The sequence below is a fragment of the Octopus bimaculoides genome, chromosome 4, assembly GCF_046866305.1.
Source record: "Octopus bimaculoides isolate indiv1 chromosome 4, ASM4686630v1, whole genome shotgun sequence".
NCBI classification, from domain to species: domain Eukaryota; kingdom Metazoa; phylum Mollusca; class Cephalopoda; order Octopoda; family Octopodidae; genus Octopus; species Octopus bimaculoides.
The window spans coordinates 4,200,971-4,215,133 of NC_142931.1; the positions used below are offsets into that span (position 1 = coordinate 4,200,971).

Sequence of the window (14,163 nt, forward strand, 5' to 3'; positions counted from 1 at the left end):
GCATGTGTGTGTGTACAGGTAGTTAAGCTGACACGTGTATGCATGTGCTTCTGCATGTGGTTACGTAGCTACATGTGTGTGTATATGGACATGTGTATGTATTGTTGTGCATAGGTGTGTATGTGAATATACATAAGTATATGTGATGTGGTTATAAGGTATGTATATGTGTACTAATTCAGACACATGTCGATGCGTTTAGATACGCAGGAGTGTCTGACAACTGCATAACGAGTTTACAGAAATACGATTTGTGTGTATGTGTGTTCTTTAGCCCTGAGACGAACCTGACAGAAGATCAATCGCCAAAGGTATTCCAACCACGATCATCCTGCAATAGTACACCTTGGACAACGCTATGTGTTTCTTGGAAGACGGAAGAGTTATACGAGGTAGATTTTGCTGCTATGTCTAGTAAGTCGATCCACCACATAGAGGCTCATTATGCGCGCGCGCGCGACAGCGTGTGTGCGTGTAATCCACGACTGTTGAATAATGAATCGGTTCATTTCCGATGTCCATAACACGTCTCTGCGTACCTGTGTGTATATCGGTCAGTATATTTATGTAAGTGTAGTTGTGTATGTCGGTCAGTGTGTTTGTATGTGTGTGCGCCAAGTTCCTGTGTATTTATATATGTGTGTATCTATGTATGTCGATCAGTGCGCTCGAATGTGTAGTTGTGCGTTTTGATCTGTGTGTGTGTACCTGAGAATGTCGATCCGTGCGTGTGTGATGCTATCCGTAGTAATTGAAAATGCGCAACATAATTCAGAGAATGGATCGCCTCATAATGTGTGTGTGTGTGTGTGTGCACGCGTGCGTGTGTGCATGCGTAAATGAAGGCGTCTGAAGTAAAGCTGTCACTGTCGACTTCACCAACAGATGACAAGTCAAACAAACTTCTTAGGAAGGTAAATGGCCTGCCCCACTTGAAATATCTAAGTAGATCTGGAGAAGACGAAATATCGTTCATCATTACATTCTTTTATCACTTTCACAAAGAAAGAAAATAAAACTGCACACAAATACACACATTTAGCTCTGTGTGTGTGTGTGTGCGCGCATATGTGTGTGTGGGTGTGTTTTTGTGTGCGTGTGTACGGTAGACATACAATTATACATGCACACTTGTTTGAAAATTTAAATATTTCAAATTTGAAATTATTGAAACTTCAGCAAATGTTGCGAAAATAGCTTTTTTTGATAATTAGCTAATTACTAGATATAATTATTAGCTCTAAGAACGACAAATATACGATTGTAATAGTGATTCCGTTTAGCCGCAGAAACCCCTACCCCTATATAACAGAAGGAAGATTAAAAGTTGTGATATTCGGTGCCATTCTCTACTGAATTGAAAATGCATATGAAATATATCGGTCTCTCGCCGGGGATTAAAACTGCGTCATTCATTCATTCATATTATACATGTATACATATATATATTTATTTATTTCTAAAATATAGAAATAGCTTAATAAGGCAATGTACTAACATTTCAAGCTATGGTACTTGAAAGTAATTGTTGCTTATTTTAACATTAAAAAAAAATTAGTAATAGAAAGATAATTGTGTAAAGTTTCTAAATATCGAATGCAAGTAGTCACACATTTTCTAAGTTCATTAAATTGGTGAGAAAATCGTATATTTTGTGAGAGCGAGCTAGTCACAGATATTTTTATGAATGAAAGAATTCTACATCGGGCTGGGGGGTTACTTAAGTTATTTTGAAAAGAGGTTCTAGTACACACTTAAGTTTAAAAGTGTTCTTAAGTCTATTCACTCAACAAGAACAATTTTGAACATAACTAAAAGAAAATAGTAAAAGAAAAAATAAGTTGAAATGTTTCTTGGTGTTAATAAGTTTGTCAAGTTACGGTTGCAATTTCATTCAATAGTGGACATTACATGTGGAGAGATGACAATATTAGACAAGTTTGGATGTGCACTATCCCAAGCACATGTTTATCTAAAAAGCATGTTTCTCGATTAAGTGTGTGTGTGTGTGTGTGTGTGTCCGAGCGTGCCAAGCACTGCATTGACAGCAAAAGGCGCACTGTCAGCTTTTTCAAAATGTAAATAAAGCAGCAAGAGTTGTCCTTAGATATGGCAATAGAGATAGGTTTCTGATATCTTTTATCCCTAACAGTCCCACTGAAACGACAGTGGGCTAGTTCCGTGTTTACGGGTAAAACAAGAGGAAAAAAAAGTAACCCGCGAAATAGTGGTGTTTATGAATTTATGATGGCTACCAAGTGCAACAATGCAAATTACAAACACTGAAAGTAATAATCAAGTACTTGTTATGGAATAGAGTGGCCCTCACTAAATACACTGATGTCCACTTGAACACACTGGTCCTTCGGCTAAACACAGAGCAGCAGCAGTAGTAATTCACTTGAGGATAAACACCGCTGGCCACCAATATATATATATATATATATATATATATATATATATATATATATATATATACACACACACACATCGTGAGGAAAAAAAGACAATGTCTCCTCATTTGCTATGCACAATTATTTAGAAGCATTCGTCAAGTAAACAACCTACCTCACTCTATAACAGCAGACAGAGCCACAAAAAAAATAAATAAAGCATAGCTAAAACACTGAATGCTTTTTTTTTCTGTTTGTGAATAAAAGAAGAAAAAAAACAAATAAAACCAAAGTGTCCAAGTGAAATGAAAAAAAAAAGTCTAAGGGTCGGGAGAAAAGCGACGAAATGAAGGAGTATTTTGTCACTCACCTCTAAAAGAGAAGCCAAGTACATTGGCCGGTCTTTCCTGCCTGGAAATCGGTAAAAATTTTCAGGCTTGAAAGACAACACTTAGGGACCGCATCACAATCGTAAATAAAAATATACCCATACGCTGTCGCACGCACGCACGCACAGCCACACATACAGACAACTGTATAAACACATCCACACATCCACTAGCAGACATAGTGATACACATAAACAAACAGACACCTCCATAACAAACACATGCGCGCACTCACATATGCAGTCATAGTATTATATTATATATATATGTATATTATATATATACATTTATATATATATACATACACACACCTATAAATGTAATATTAATATATATATACGTAGATATAAATACACAAAGGTATTATTCACTGAAGTAAAAAAAAAAAGTCAGAGAGAAAAAAATAAGAAACACAGACAAGAAAACCAATTAAAGAGAAATATAGAAATGGCTATTTGCTTAGAAAAAAGCTCCCTGCTACTACTGTAGATGTGTTTTGCGAAGAAATGAAAAGAAAAGTGAACTTTTCTGTCAGTGTTTTACGATCAGAACGACTTTGCCTTCGCCGTGTTGTGGGGAAAAGAAAAAGTCGATTGTTTTTTTTTCAAAAAAGCCGGCAGTGTTGGCACTATTTGACTGAGGGCGCCATGCTACATTGTTATTAAAAGCAGTGATACGGCTCTCCCGCGTGACGTCACAAGCACCTGCTGAGTAAACAGAAAATAACAAACAATGGCAGACACAAGCCTGTCGCCGTCTCTTGTGTCTGTGTGTGCGTACCTCTCTCTATTACTCACTACGATGCAGGAGTGTATTTGTATGTGTGTAGATATGTGTATATCTGTATACACACGTGTATATATATATACACAAACATACGAGATACACACACACACAAATATATATATACACATACATACATCTATCATTTCATTTTCTATACAACTTAGTTGTATTCACTTGGCCGAATCTCAGCTAGTTTAGAGGGATTTCTTTCTTTCTAGTCCTGTTTCTCGGTCTATTTTGGCATGATGCACGCACTCGTGTGTGTGTGTGTGTGTGTTAAACACTCGAATGAAATCATTATTATTATTATTATTATTCTTTTACATAGATCCCCACACAAATTGTTGACTGTCCTTTTGACGTCCCTCTCATCCCCCTGTGGCTAACAAAAGAAATTATTTGCATTATTATTATGTACATATATAAAATGCCTGTAAGCATATATATTTCTTTCTATTTTGTGTCAAAGATAATAAAGATTGAAAACAAAGAAACCACATTGAAATAAGATTTTTACTGTTTTTGCTGTCTAATTATTTTACAAAACTTCTTTACAAAAATTTGTTTTCTAATTCCCGCAAACAATTCATGCTTCACCGCAGAAGAAATAAAAGCATAGAGATAAGAGACCCCCCCACACACATACACAGATTGAAACAATTGAATATTAAATGGTGAATATTAAGTTAATTCACCACAATATAAGGTAACGGGGGAATTAAACCTTAAATATCTCCCCAGCATACTCTGGTTAAATATTCCGCTACAAATTAAAACTTATTATTTACTTACATTATTTCCACTTAATCTGTGACTTGGAGAAAAATTCCAATATTTGAACTTTCAGTTTACTTTCTGTGTAATAAGTTCGACAACTTTTCTTGTCAAATAAACCAGAACAAAAGTTTTAATTATTTCGATTTTTTTTCCTGGAATTCGAAAGTTTTAATATTTAATGTTAAAGAAACAAGAAAACTATAAAAAAAACTTGAAATATTTTCCTCCCAAATCCGTTTGGAAGTTAGCATTATTCAGAAGTATTTATTTATATTCCTTGAATGTTTTTGTTTCAATAAAAAACAAATACTTACCGAAATAGTCTCTCAAAACATGTTTTTGTTGCTGTAAAACGAAATATTTAAGTCTCTCCCAATAAAACTGCCTTTTACATTTATTGCTCCGTGTACATAATTCGTTGAACTGTCTTAATGACAGAAACTCGATTAAAATTTGTTATTTCGATAATTTTCTTTAGTTTTCAGTGATAAAATGTAGCCAACTCAGATTGTAAATTTATGAAATAAAGAAAGCAGACGACATTTCACTTGTACATGCTGCCGACAGAGGGCGGTGTGTGAGGAGCGGAAGTGTCGGCATTGACCTACTTCCGGTCTATTCCCAGCTGATTTTACCAAACATTGGATCTTTTATGTCATGTTTATTGAAGCCGGAGATAAAGGTGGTAGCGGTGGAGATATTTGTTTACCAATAATATCAACAACAACAATAACAACAGCAACAGTATGTCGTCGTCGTCTCCAAGTGGTGAAAGCTCAATGTCGACTGACGACAAGAAACAACAACATCTGAGACTGGCTGGCGTTGTTAAAAGTGTCCACGCCGACCTTAGAAAGAAATACAGAGAAAGTAAGTGCTACCAGTGGCTTTCATTATGATTTCTTCTTTATTTTGTTTGTTGTCTTAACAACAGAAGGGTCAAGTTGAAGGGAGAATATTCCTGTCAGCATCAAATACGTTTGTTGATACCTTAAAGCATCGAAATTGAAAACACGATTTTCTAGGTACTGTGGAGACATAAACTAATTATATATATATATATATGGTGTGTATATATATATATATTTATATATATATATACACACACGTGTATATAGATGTGTATATATATATACACACACGTATATATATATATATATATGTTTGGTCTGAGGAGGACCTGTGGATATTTTTTGAAGCCCTCCTCCACAAAAAGGTAACACAGTTGTGTGACATTAATTAATATTTAGGTCGGTGCCCCCCCACCACCACCCCTACATATACAGACGTATTGAGATTAAGATTTGTCAGCTTCTTCGTAAACTACAATGTTTTGTATTAACTAAAGGATAGCTACAGTCCTTTCTTTATGTTATATATATATATATTGTGTGTGTATAGTGTATACACACATAAACGCAGGTATCTTGACAAACAACTAAAATCAATTGTTATCAAAAATATATCAGTGACAACTACAATCTCTCTCTTTCTATCATGTAGGTCGAAGATTAATTATCAATATGCATTCAATAAATATATGAACATAATCATATTAGCTGTTGTGGCTGGCATTTTGCGTTTAGCAAACTTCAACTATAATTAAGGGTTTCTTATCTGTTATGACACTAATTTTTTAACGATGTGGATGTATGTATGTATGATAAAATAATATATTGGAAACAACAAAAGCTGGCATTCTTTCGGATTGACACATACTTCAGTTATAAAGGGTTGAAATAAAAATAAAAAAACACAATTAAAAGTTTGCAAACTTCAATGTACTTCCGTCGAATGTCTTCTAAGTGTTTCTTGTGAATGGTGTTTAATTATTAAAATTTAAAAAGCGATCATCGATGTGATCATATTAAACGATTCATTGAATTAATGTAACCACTCAGCGGACATGGATCGAGAAAATGTCACTTTGACATTAAATAAATCAGTGTTGTAAATAAAAAAATCTGATCTTTTTTGAATTGACAGTTTATATCTTTCAATAAGATAAATGTCAAAAGAAATATATGTAATTTATAATCTTTTTCAAGTTTGATGTAATAGTTTAGCTGTAGTAATCGACGTTGTCTGAAAACATCAGCTGGTAACAGTGTTAATGAATGAAAGTAGTTTTGGGGTCAAACCTCGACTGTTGTTCCTCAAACTGTGAGCAACACGTGCTTCAGTTCGACAAACTGTTTACATTTTTCACCGAAATCGTTCTGTCACGTTGACGCTAACATCAAAGTCTTTCAATGATTTATTAAAACCAATACTTACTTTCAAACATAAAACAACAAATCGATAATTAATTATCAGCAATTTTATTCTGTTTCAACAAGTCTGATAGTTTGTTTTTTGTTGTTTTTTTTTTTAATGTTTTCACTGCGTTTATAAAACTGGATTAAATATTATTTGCTTTTGGATTTCTTTTTAAATAAACGTTTTCTTCACTTGAAAATGTTTCTTTTTTTTTACACACACACACACACACACACACACACACACTCTCTCTCTCTCTCTCTCTATCTCTCCCTCTCACGTCTGTCTCCTCTTTTCACTCCCTTTCCACTGTCCCTCTCTTTTTCTTCCACATTTCCCCCCTCTTCTTCTCTCTCTCCATTATGTTAGAACTAAAATTTCTACTCTATCTTCATCTACGAAAAGACCTGAAAGGAAATAATAATAATAATCTTAAGTTTAAATTTCTTTCTGATTTTGAACTAAATGAAATTATCCCAAACTTTCAATATCAAACCCTAAACTACTAATCTTCCCTCACACTCCGGGTTTTTTTTAATATATTTTTTGGATGGATTTCTTCTGGATTTTTTTTTTTAAGTATCTCTATTTTCTGTTTCTGTAAAACGAAAGCATGTTCTATTGTAAGACAAGGGAACATAATCAAAGGAAATTGATCGCATTGTTATTACCTGTAATTTCATTGTCAATGTTAGATTTTAAAATGTAGAATGTCAACTTCAGATACATAAGGTACACAAAAAAATATCGAAATGAACTTAAAAGGGTACATTTTCAGATTAAAACCCGCACAATTTTCACTAGGGTTTTAGGGTCAGGGTTACGGTTAGTGTTTTAGGGTTAGGGAATTCCGTCCCTAACCCTAAAACTCTAACCGTAACCCTAACCCTAAAACCGGAACCCTGACCCTAAAACCCTAACCCTAACACCCTAGTGAAAATCGTGCGGATGTTAATCTGAAAATTTACCCTTAAAACACTCAAATTTGTGGGGGAAATTCCTTCGATAGAACGAGGTGTTTCGGAGCGTTTCATGCCTTTCCAACAGGTATTACATACTAAAGTGAACTAGTTCTCTGCAGATCATTGAATTTGAGAGCCAAGAATTTACTAATTTACTACATGTTGTTAGGTAATGATAATTTATTACATGTTATTAGGTACTAGTAATTGCGAAAAATATCCAAAGTTTTTTTGTTTTTTTTTAGAGAAAGCCGGTCCTTCACTATTATTAACGTATGTGGAAGGAAAGTATTCCAATAGAGATTGAAAAAAAAATGAATGAATTCAGTTTGTTAGGATTGGCATCAACTTGGCAGGGTCTTGTTAAGTTTTTTCTGCAATAATAATTATTTCTACCGTAAAACTTCAAATGTTTTACGTTTAATGCTGTGCAGTCACTTCATTCAACCATAACAATTAACCCTTTCGTTACCAACCCGGCTGAAACCGGTTCTGGCTCTGTAGTACAAATGTCTTGTTTTCATAAGTTTTGAATTAAAATCTTCCACCATACATACCTTAGTCACAATTAATGTTGCTAACACTAGCTTAATGATAACGAAGTTATTTTACTAAATTCTTGGTTATATTTTAACTGAGAGAAAGAGAGAGCATCTCAGAATAAATACAGTATTAGTCGTCCAATTTAATTCTTTATTGCCCACAGGGGGCTAGACATAGAAGGGACAAACAAGGACAGACAGAGGGACTAAGTCGATTACATCGACCCCAGTGTGTAAGTGGTACTTATTTAATCGACCTCGAAGAGATGAAAGGCAAAGTCGACCTCGCCGGAAATTGAACTCAGAACGTAGCGACAAACGAAATACCGCTAAGCATTTCGCCCGGCGTGCTAACGATTCTGCCAGCTTCCAATTTATTGGACTCAAAATGATGAAAAATTCAGAATGTGATTGAATATTAAAAGATATTTTATTTGGCATTCCAGTGTATGTATCACCCTCCACAACCGTCAAAGAGGAACAGTGATTTTCGCCCACAGGGCTTTTTGACAGAATTATGTCATGGAAGCTGTCGTTGATTAAGTTTTGGACTAATTTATCAAAGTGCAACTTGTCTTTTGATAAAACTATGGATGAAATTGCAAAAAAGAGATTGTAAAATCGATCAGATTGTTTTACATTTATATATATATTTATATATATATATATATATTAGCCCATATAAGGGCAATGAGCTGGCAGATCTTTCTTCTGTCTCTTTTTTTTTTTTTTGTGCTAAGCTCAAATCCAGCTAAGGTCAACTTTGCTTTTCATCATTTTGGAGTTCCAGTTGGTGTATAATTATTATGAGAATGATACGAATGGCAACCAACAAGGGACAAAAAAAAAAAAAGAAAAAAGAATCGTATTGCAACATGTCAACAACAAGTATTTATTATTTCATGGACTTAATTGCATTCCTTTATGTAGGGGCTTGATTTACTGCTAGATATAGCAGCCAAATTGTTTGCAGTTTTACTTGTAGTCTTCTTGAAAAAAACAGAAAGGAGTCATGAGATTATTAGTCCTCAGTATACTATACCTGAATAAAAGACAGGATGATCGTGGCCGGAAGGCCTTTAACCATAGGCCTGGCTAGTTAGAAATAAACCTGACTTAAGCATAACAACAACATCATCATCATTGTTTAACATCCGTTTTTCCATGCTGGCATGGGTTGGACGGTTCGATTGAGGCCTGGAGAGCCAGCGGCTACACCAGGCTCCAATCTGATCTGGTAAGGTTTCTACAGCTGGATGCCCTTCCTAACGCCAACCACTCTGAGAGTGTAGTGGGTACTTTTTACATGCTACCGGTGTGGGAGCCAGTCTAGGTGTACTGGCATTGACCACATTCAGATGGTGCTTTCCACATGCCACCAGCACAGGAGCCAGGTAGGTAGACCTGGCATCGACCCTGTTCGGATGGTGCTTTTTACATGCTACCAGCCCAGGAGCCGGTGGGGGTGGCTGGCATCGACCACATTCATATGGTGCTTTTTACATGCTAGCGGCCCAAGAGCCAGTCAAGGTGGGGGTGGCTGACATCGCCCATGTTCGGATGGTGCTTTTTACGTGCTACCAGCCCAGGAGCCAGTTGGGACGGGGGTGGCTGGCATCGACCACGTTCAGATGGTGCCTTTTACGTGCCACCTTTTCCCCCCATTTAATTGTGTTTCAAGTATGAATCTAATGCATGTCTAATGCTGCTTTTAAATATATTTGTTCGTTTGTAAGATGGCAAGCTAGCAGAACAGCTAGCAAACTGGACAAAATGCTTTGCAGCATTTCATCCATTTTTGGATTCTGAGTTCAAATGCCACTGGGGTCAACTTTGCCCTTTATCCTTTTGGAGTCAATAAAATAGATAGCAGCCAGGCACTGGGGGTCAATGTAATCGACTTATCCTCTCCCCAAAATTGCTAGCTTTGTGCCAAAATTTGAGACCATTCTTCTAGTTCTTCTGTCTGGTTCACCCCCCCCCCCCGAATATGTTTGAGTGGATGTTCATTCCAGTTCTCTTTTCTCAAATTCTTTCGTTTGATTGATATTCCTCTTCCTTATTTTTTTCCTCTTCACTTCTCTAATCTGAATTGCTTATAATCCGACCCATGCCAGCATGGAAAGCAAACGTAGACTAATGCAGATGATATCAATTTTTTTTAGTGAAGCCTCAATAATGTTTCTAGCAAATATGTTCTGTTCAGTTTTTTTGTAAACAGCAAAGTTTTAATATAATGGCATCCATAGAAAACTATTTGAAAGATATCTACTGATCGAAAGCTTTACACCTTCATTTATTAGTGCTAATTAACATAATTAGTGAAGGCACGTGGCCTAGTGGCTGGGCATCACACTCATGATCACTAATCATGGGTTCAATTCCCAGACCAGGTGGTGTGTTGTGTTCTTGAGCAAAACACCTTCATTCCATGTTGTTTCAGTCCACTCAACTGTAACTGGGTCCACCCTGTGACGAAATAGTCCTCTGATCAGGGGAGGAGGGATGTTAGTCTGCTCACCTAGCCAGTAGGGTGACATCGTCCCAAAGCTAAAACAATGCAAAGCACATTGTGACTAGCAATGTATAACAACATCCGACAGTCTGGTTGATACCACGAATTAACACAGTTAATTCTTAATATAATACTTTCAATTTGAAATAAAACCATTTCCATAGGTCAAGGTTTAGAATCATATCCTGTTGGTTTATTAATTATATTCTACTAAAGTCACAGCTGTCCATGTTGATATGGAGTTAGGATCCTGGCATTAAAAAGCAGCAACCAATGTAGACAAACAGGAGAGATATTATTGCTGAGAAGCTTGTTTAAGGACAATGACATTTTAGTGAAACAGTCCCATGCACTGTCCTTAGTATGGGTCTACGGCTGAGGAAGACCAGGAAAAAAAAAATAGTGGAAGAGAAATTTGTAGGCATACAAATATTCTTTACAATTCTAGGCACAAGGCCCAAAATGTTTTGGGGAAGGGGCCAGTTGATTAGATCAACCCCAGACCCCGAAAGGATGAAAGGCAAAGTCGACTTCGGCGGAATTTGAACTCAGAACGTAACAGCAGACATTTCTGCCGGCTTGCCGCCCTTGTAGGCATACAAATATTGAATGACCGAGTGACTGTCAAAATCCTGTTTGAGAAGCTGGATAGAAATCTTTGTTGAAACATTGATGCTGATGAAAATATTACGTTTTGTAGCATTCTACATTTATGCTTCATTGGCTCAGTCCACTCTGCTGTAAATAAGTACTACCCATAAGAAGAAAAACTAAGCATTGGGAAATCTGAATAGCTTACAAGTTTTCTGTTAATCTTCATTCATGAGTTTAACCCTTCTTATGGAGTTATTGAAATAAAACCAAAATAAGTCTCAGATAAATAATCCAAAGTTGTCTCCATTCACCATATTTATTAGGTTCTAATTTGAGCAGCTTATGACAAATGGTGCACCAGAGTTCATCTAACATTGAACTCATTCTAATTTGGCCAATACCACCAGGTGGATATATCCTATTAACCCTAACACAGAGCACTTACTCAGCCTTATCAAACCTGGAATAACAGATTCCCGTTTATAAATTTATGATTTCCCTGGTTTGCAAAGGACAGAAAAGAGATCACGCAAAAGTACTTACTACAATAATTTATGCAAATATTTAAAATATTGTGAACCAACTAAATAATGCGAAAGCACAAAAAATGTGAGTGTAAACTTATTTCTTGATTTGCATCCCTTCATCTGTTTACTTCTTATCTTTCTGCCAAGAACGTTCTAGATTGTTATCCTGAATATAAACTTTATTCTCTTTATAGCGAAATGTTCTTACACACACACAAACAGGTATCATTTTCAGACATTAGATAATTCATTATATCATCAGTTATCTTTTACAGTTTTTAAAATTTAACATTCTTTTGTGTCATTTTCTGATAATATTTTACTTTCTTTGTTCTTATTAAATGATTCATCAAACATGGAACTTTTTTCTTTTTTACGAAACATCATGTTTGTTCTGTCAGCAGAGCAACTATTCTGTGCACCTGTTCAGGTGGATAAAAAACAAAAATCCCATATTTTTTTTTTTATTGATTTCCCTTAGTGACAGAGTCTTCATTTGTTGTAGTTGTTTTATTGTCGCAGTGAGAATTGAAATTGAAACAGAGAGGAAAATAAATGAAAGAAGTCTCTCCTTTAAAGATGGTATTTCTTTGTTTTTATTTCAACAATATTTAATTAGCAGCAGAAAATGGTACATTCTGCCACAAAGATTATGGTTTAAGTCAATAATATTTTTGAAATCATTCCTAATTCTTTTGTTCTTGTGGAATTTATTCTGCAGTTGCTTTTAAACTCTGCTTATCTCTTTTGTGGATGTAAATATGATTGTTTAAAATCTATTTCTAGTTTTGTGCAACCATGTTTGTAGTGTATATTCATTTGTACAAACACACACACACATCTCAGCCTAGTTAACCCTGTCATTCTAACTCATCTTGTCATCACCCTATTTGTCACTTTGCTCAACAACGGAACAGCAGTGAGACGTTTTCCAGTCCATCTTGGAGACGACTTACTCCAGATAACATTTTCCAGATTCTGTGACAAACTGTCCAACCCATACCAGCTTGGTAAGCATACAGAAAATGAGGATGATAGTTGTAACTGAAAATGTCACTTGGTAACACTACAGTTAACTACAAAAAAAAAAAAGTATAGGGGTCGCATAATGATTTAATTGAGGAATCTCATTTGGGTTTTAAAATACACACCCACACCCACACACTGAGTCTTTCAGGGTTTCATTGTATATGCACAGCGTTTCTGTCTTTAGACTGAGGTAACTGAAATGACTCAAGAAGACCCACTATGGGGTCTTACTCATATACCAAGGATAGTACTGCTGATATCTATACAGATATCTTAGAGTGCAGCCAGAAAAAGCCACCTGATTAATTGACATAAAGTCGTTCACACACGCACACACATGTTCTAGTCTTCTAGTCTTTCGACCACAAGTGCACTGTTTCTTTTTATATTTGTACTATTACCCCCACACACACACATGGACATACAGCAGACAGTGGCTATGGTGGTTGGTATATTTTTTAAAAATTTGGTAGTAATATATATAATCTAAGAAGGATATGAGAGTGACAAGTAATGTTTCATAGTGGTGTGTCTTTAGGTTTTTGTGAATGAGTGTGTGAACCATCATCATTGTCATCAACATCTATTTTCCATGCTGGCAATTGTGTGTGTGTGTACTTGAAATGTGTCTCACCTCTGGACACCGAATATTTTATTGCACATTTTTGCATATATCACTAAGAACACATCCTGTGAGTGTTGCAATGGTTTGGCTGACATGCTTCTTCTGTGTGTCTACTTTGCTACATTGTGGATCCCAGGCTGACTTTGTTTATTCTGGTCTTCTTGCAGAATGGCCCATTTTTCACTGTTTTCAAAACAGGAAATTGCATGTGTCTAATGTGGAAATATCAAGTTTTATACAACTTATCACAGACTAACGATGTAATTAAATTCAAATTGTTTTTCTCAATATTTACAATGGAATTAAAGAATTTCACTTTCATTCTTTGGGGATTACTTCTCATTGTTATTGACAAGTTCTCCATTTGCATATAAAGGCATGTGGCTTGGTATTCAGTTCACAGTCTGAAGAACATAGTTTTGGTTCCCTGGAGCAAGTGCCACATTGTGTCCTTGAGCAAGGCACTTCATTTCACATCCTTCCAGTTTACTCAGCTATAATGAGCACCAGCCATGTGTCCTCGGATTACCCTCTCACCCTCCTACTATCACATGATCAATGTTCCACTGGGGTCATGGGTGAGGGTTGACAGGGTGACTGTCTACCCAAAACTACATTGGCTCCTCCGAAAGCATGCAGCATTTGACTAAGTCATACACACACATGTGTGACTGCTGGCTGCACCTTTCTTCCCATTTGCAACCCCACTTCTAGTTTCAACTAACAATAATTTCCCATCTCTCTCTACTTAACACCTAATTGTAA

The 14,163-nt window shown here is 35.9% G+C and overlaps 2 protein-coding genes across 38 annotated transcripts in view; one reads left to right on the forward strand and one right to left on the reverse strand.

The window, feature by feature from the left end:
- Positions 1-4,925, reverse strand: part of LOC106881718 (forkhead box protein P4) — a 543,812-nt gene extending 538,887 nt beyond the window's left edge. For 20 of the 37 annotated variants that reach the window (XM_089350179.1, XM_089350184.1, XM_089350174.1 and 17 more), the window contains exon 1: positions 2,764-2,897. The gene's annotated coding sequence lies outside the window, so the exon portion shown is untranslated. Of the gene's footprint in view, positions 1-2,763; positions 2,979-4,360; positions 4,442-4,659 lie in introns of those variants that run through there. The other 17 variants (XM_089350200.1, XM_089350195.1, XM_089350177.1 and 14 more) reach the window with 11 other exon arrangements.
- Positions 4,926-4,962: 37 nt separating this feature from the next.
- The window catches only part of LOC106879784 (S-adenosylmethionine sensor upstream of mTORC1), a 218,948-nt gene continuing 209,747 nt past the window's right edge, over positions 4,963-14,163 (forward strand). Inside the window, exon 1 of the mRNA XM_014929486.3 lies at positions 4,963-5,215. Coding sequence (XP_014784972.1) covers positions 5,092-5,215 — 124 coding nt within the window. The 5' untranslated portion in view covers positions 4,963-5,091. The remainder of the gene's footprint in view (positions 5,216-14,163) is intronic.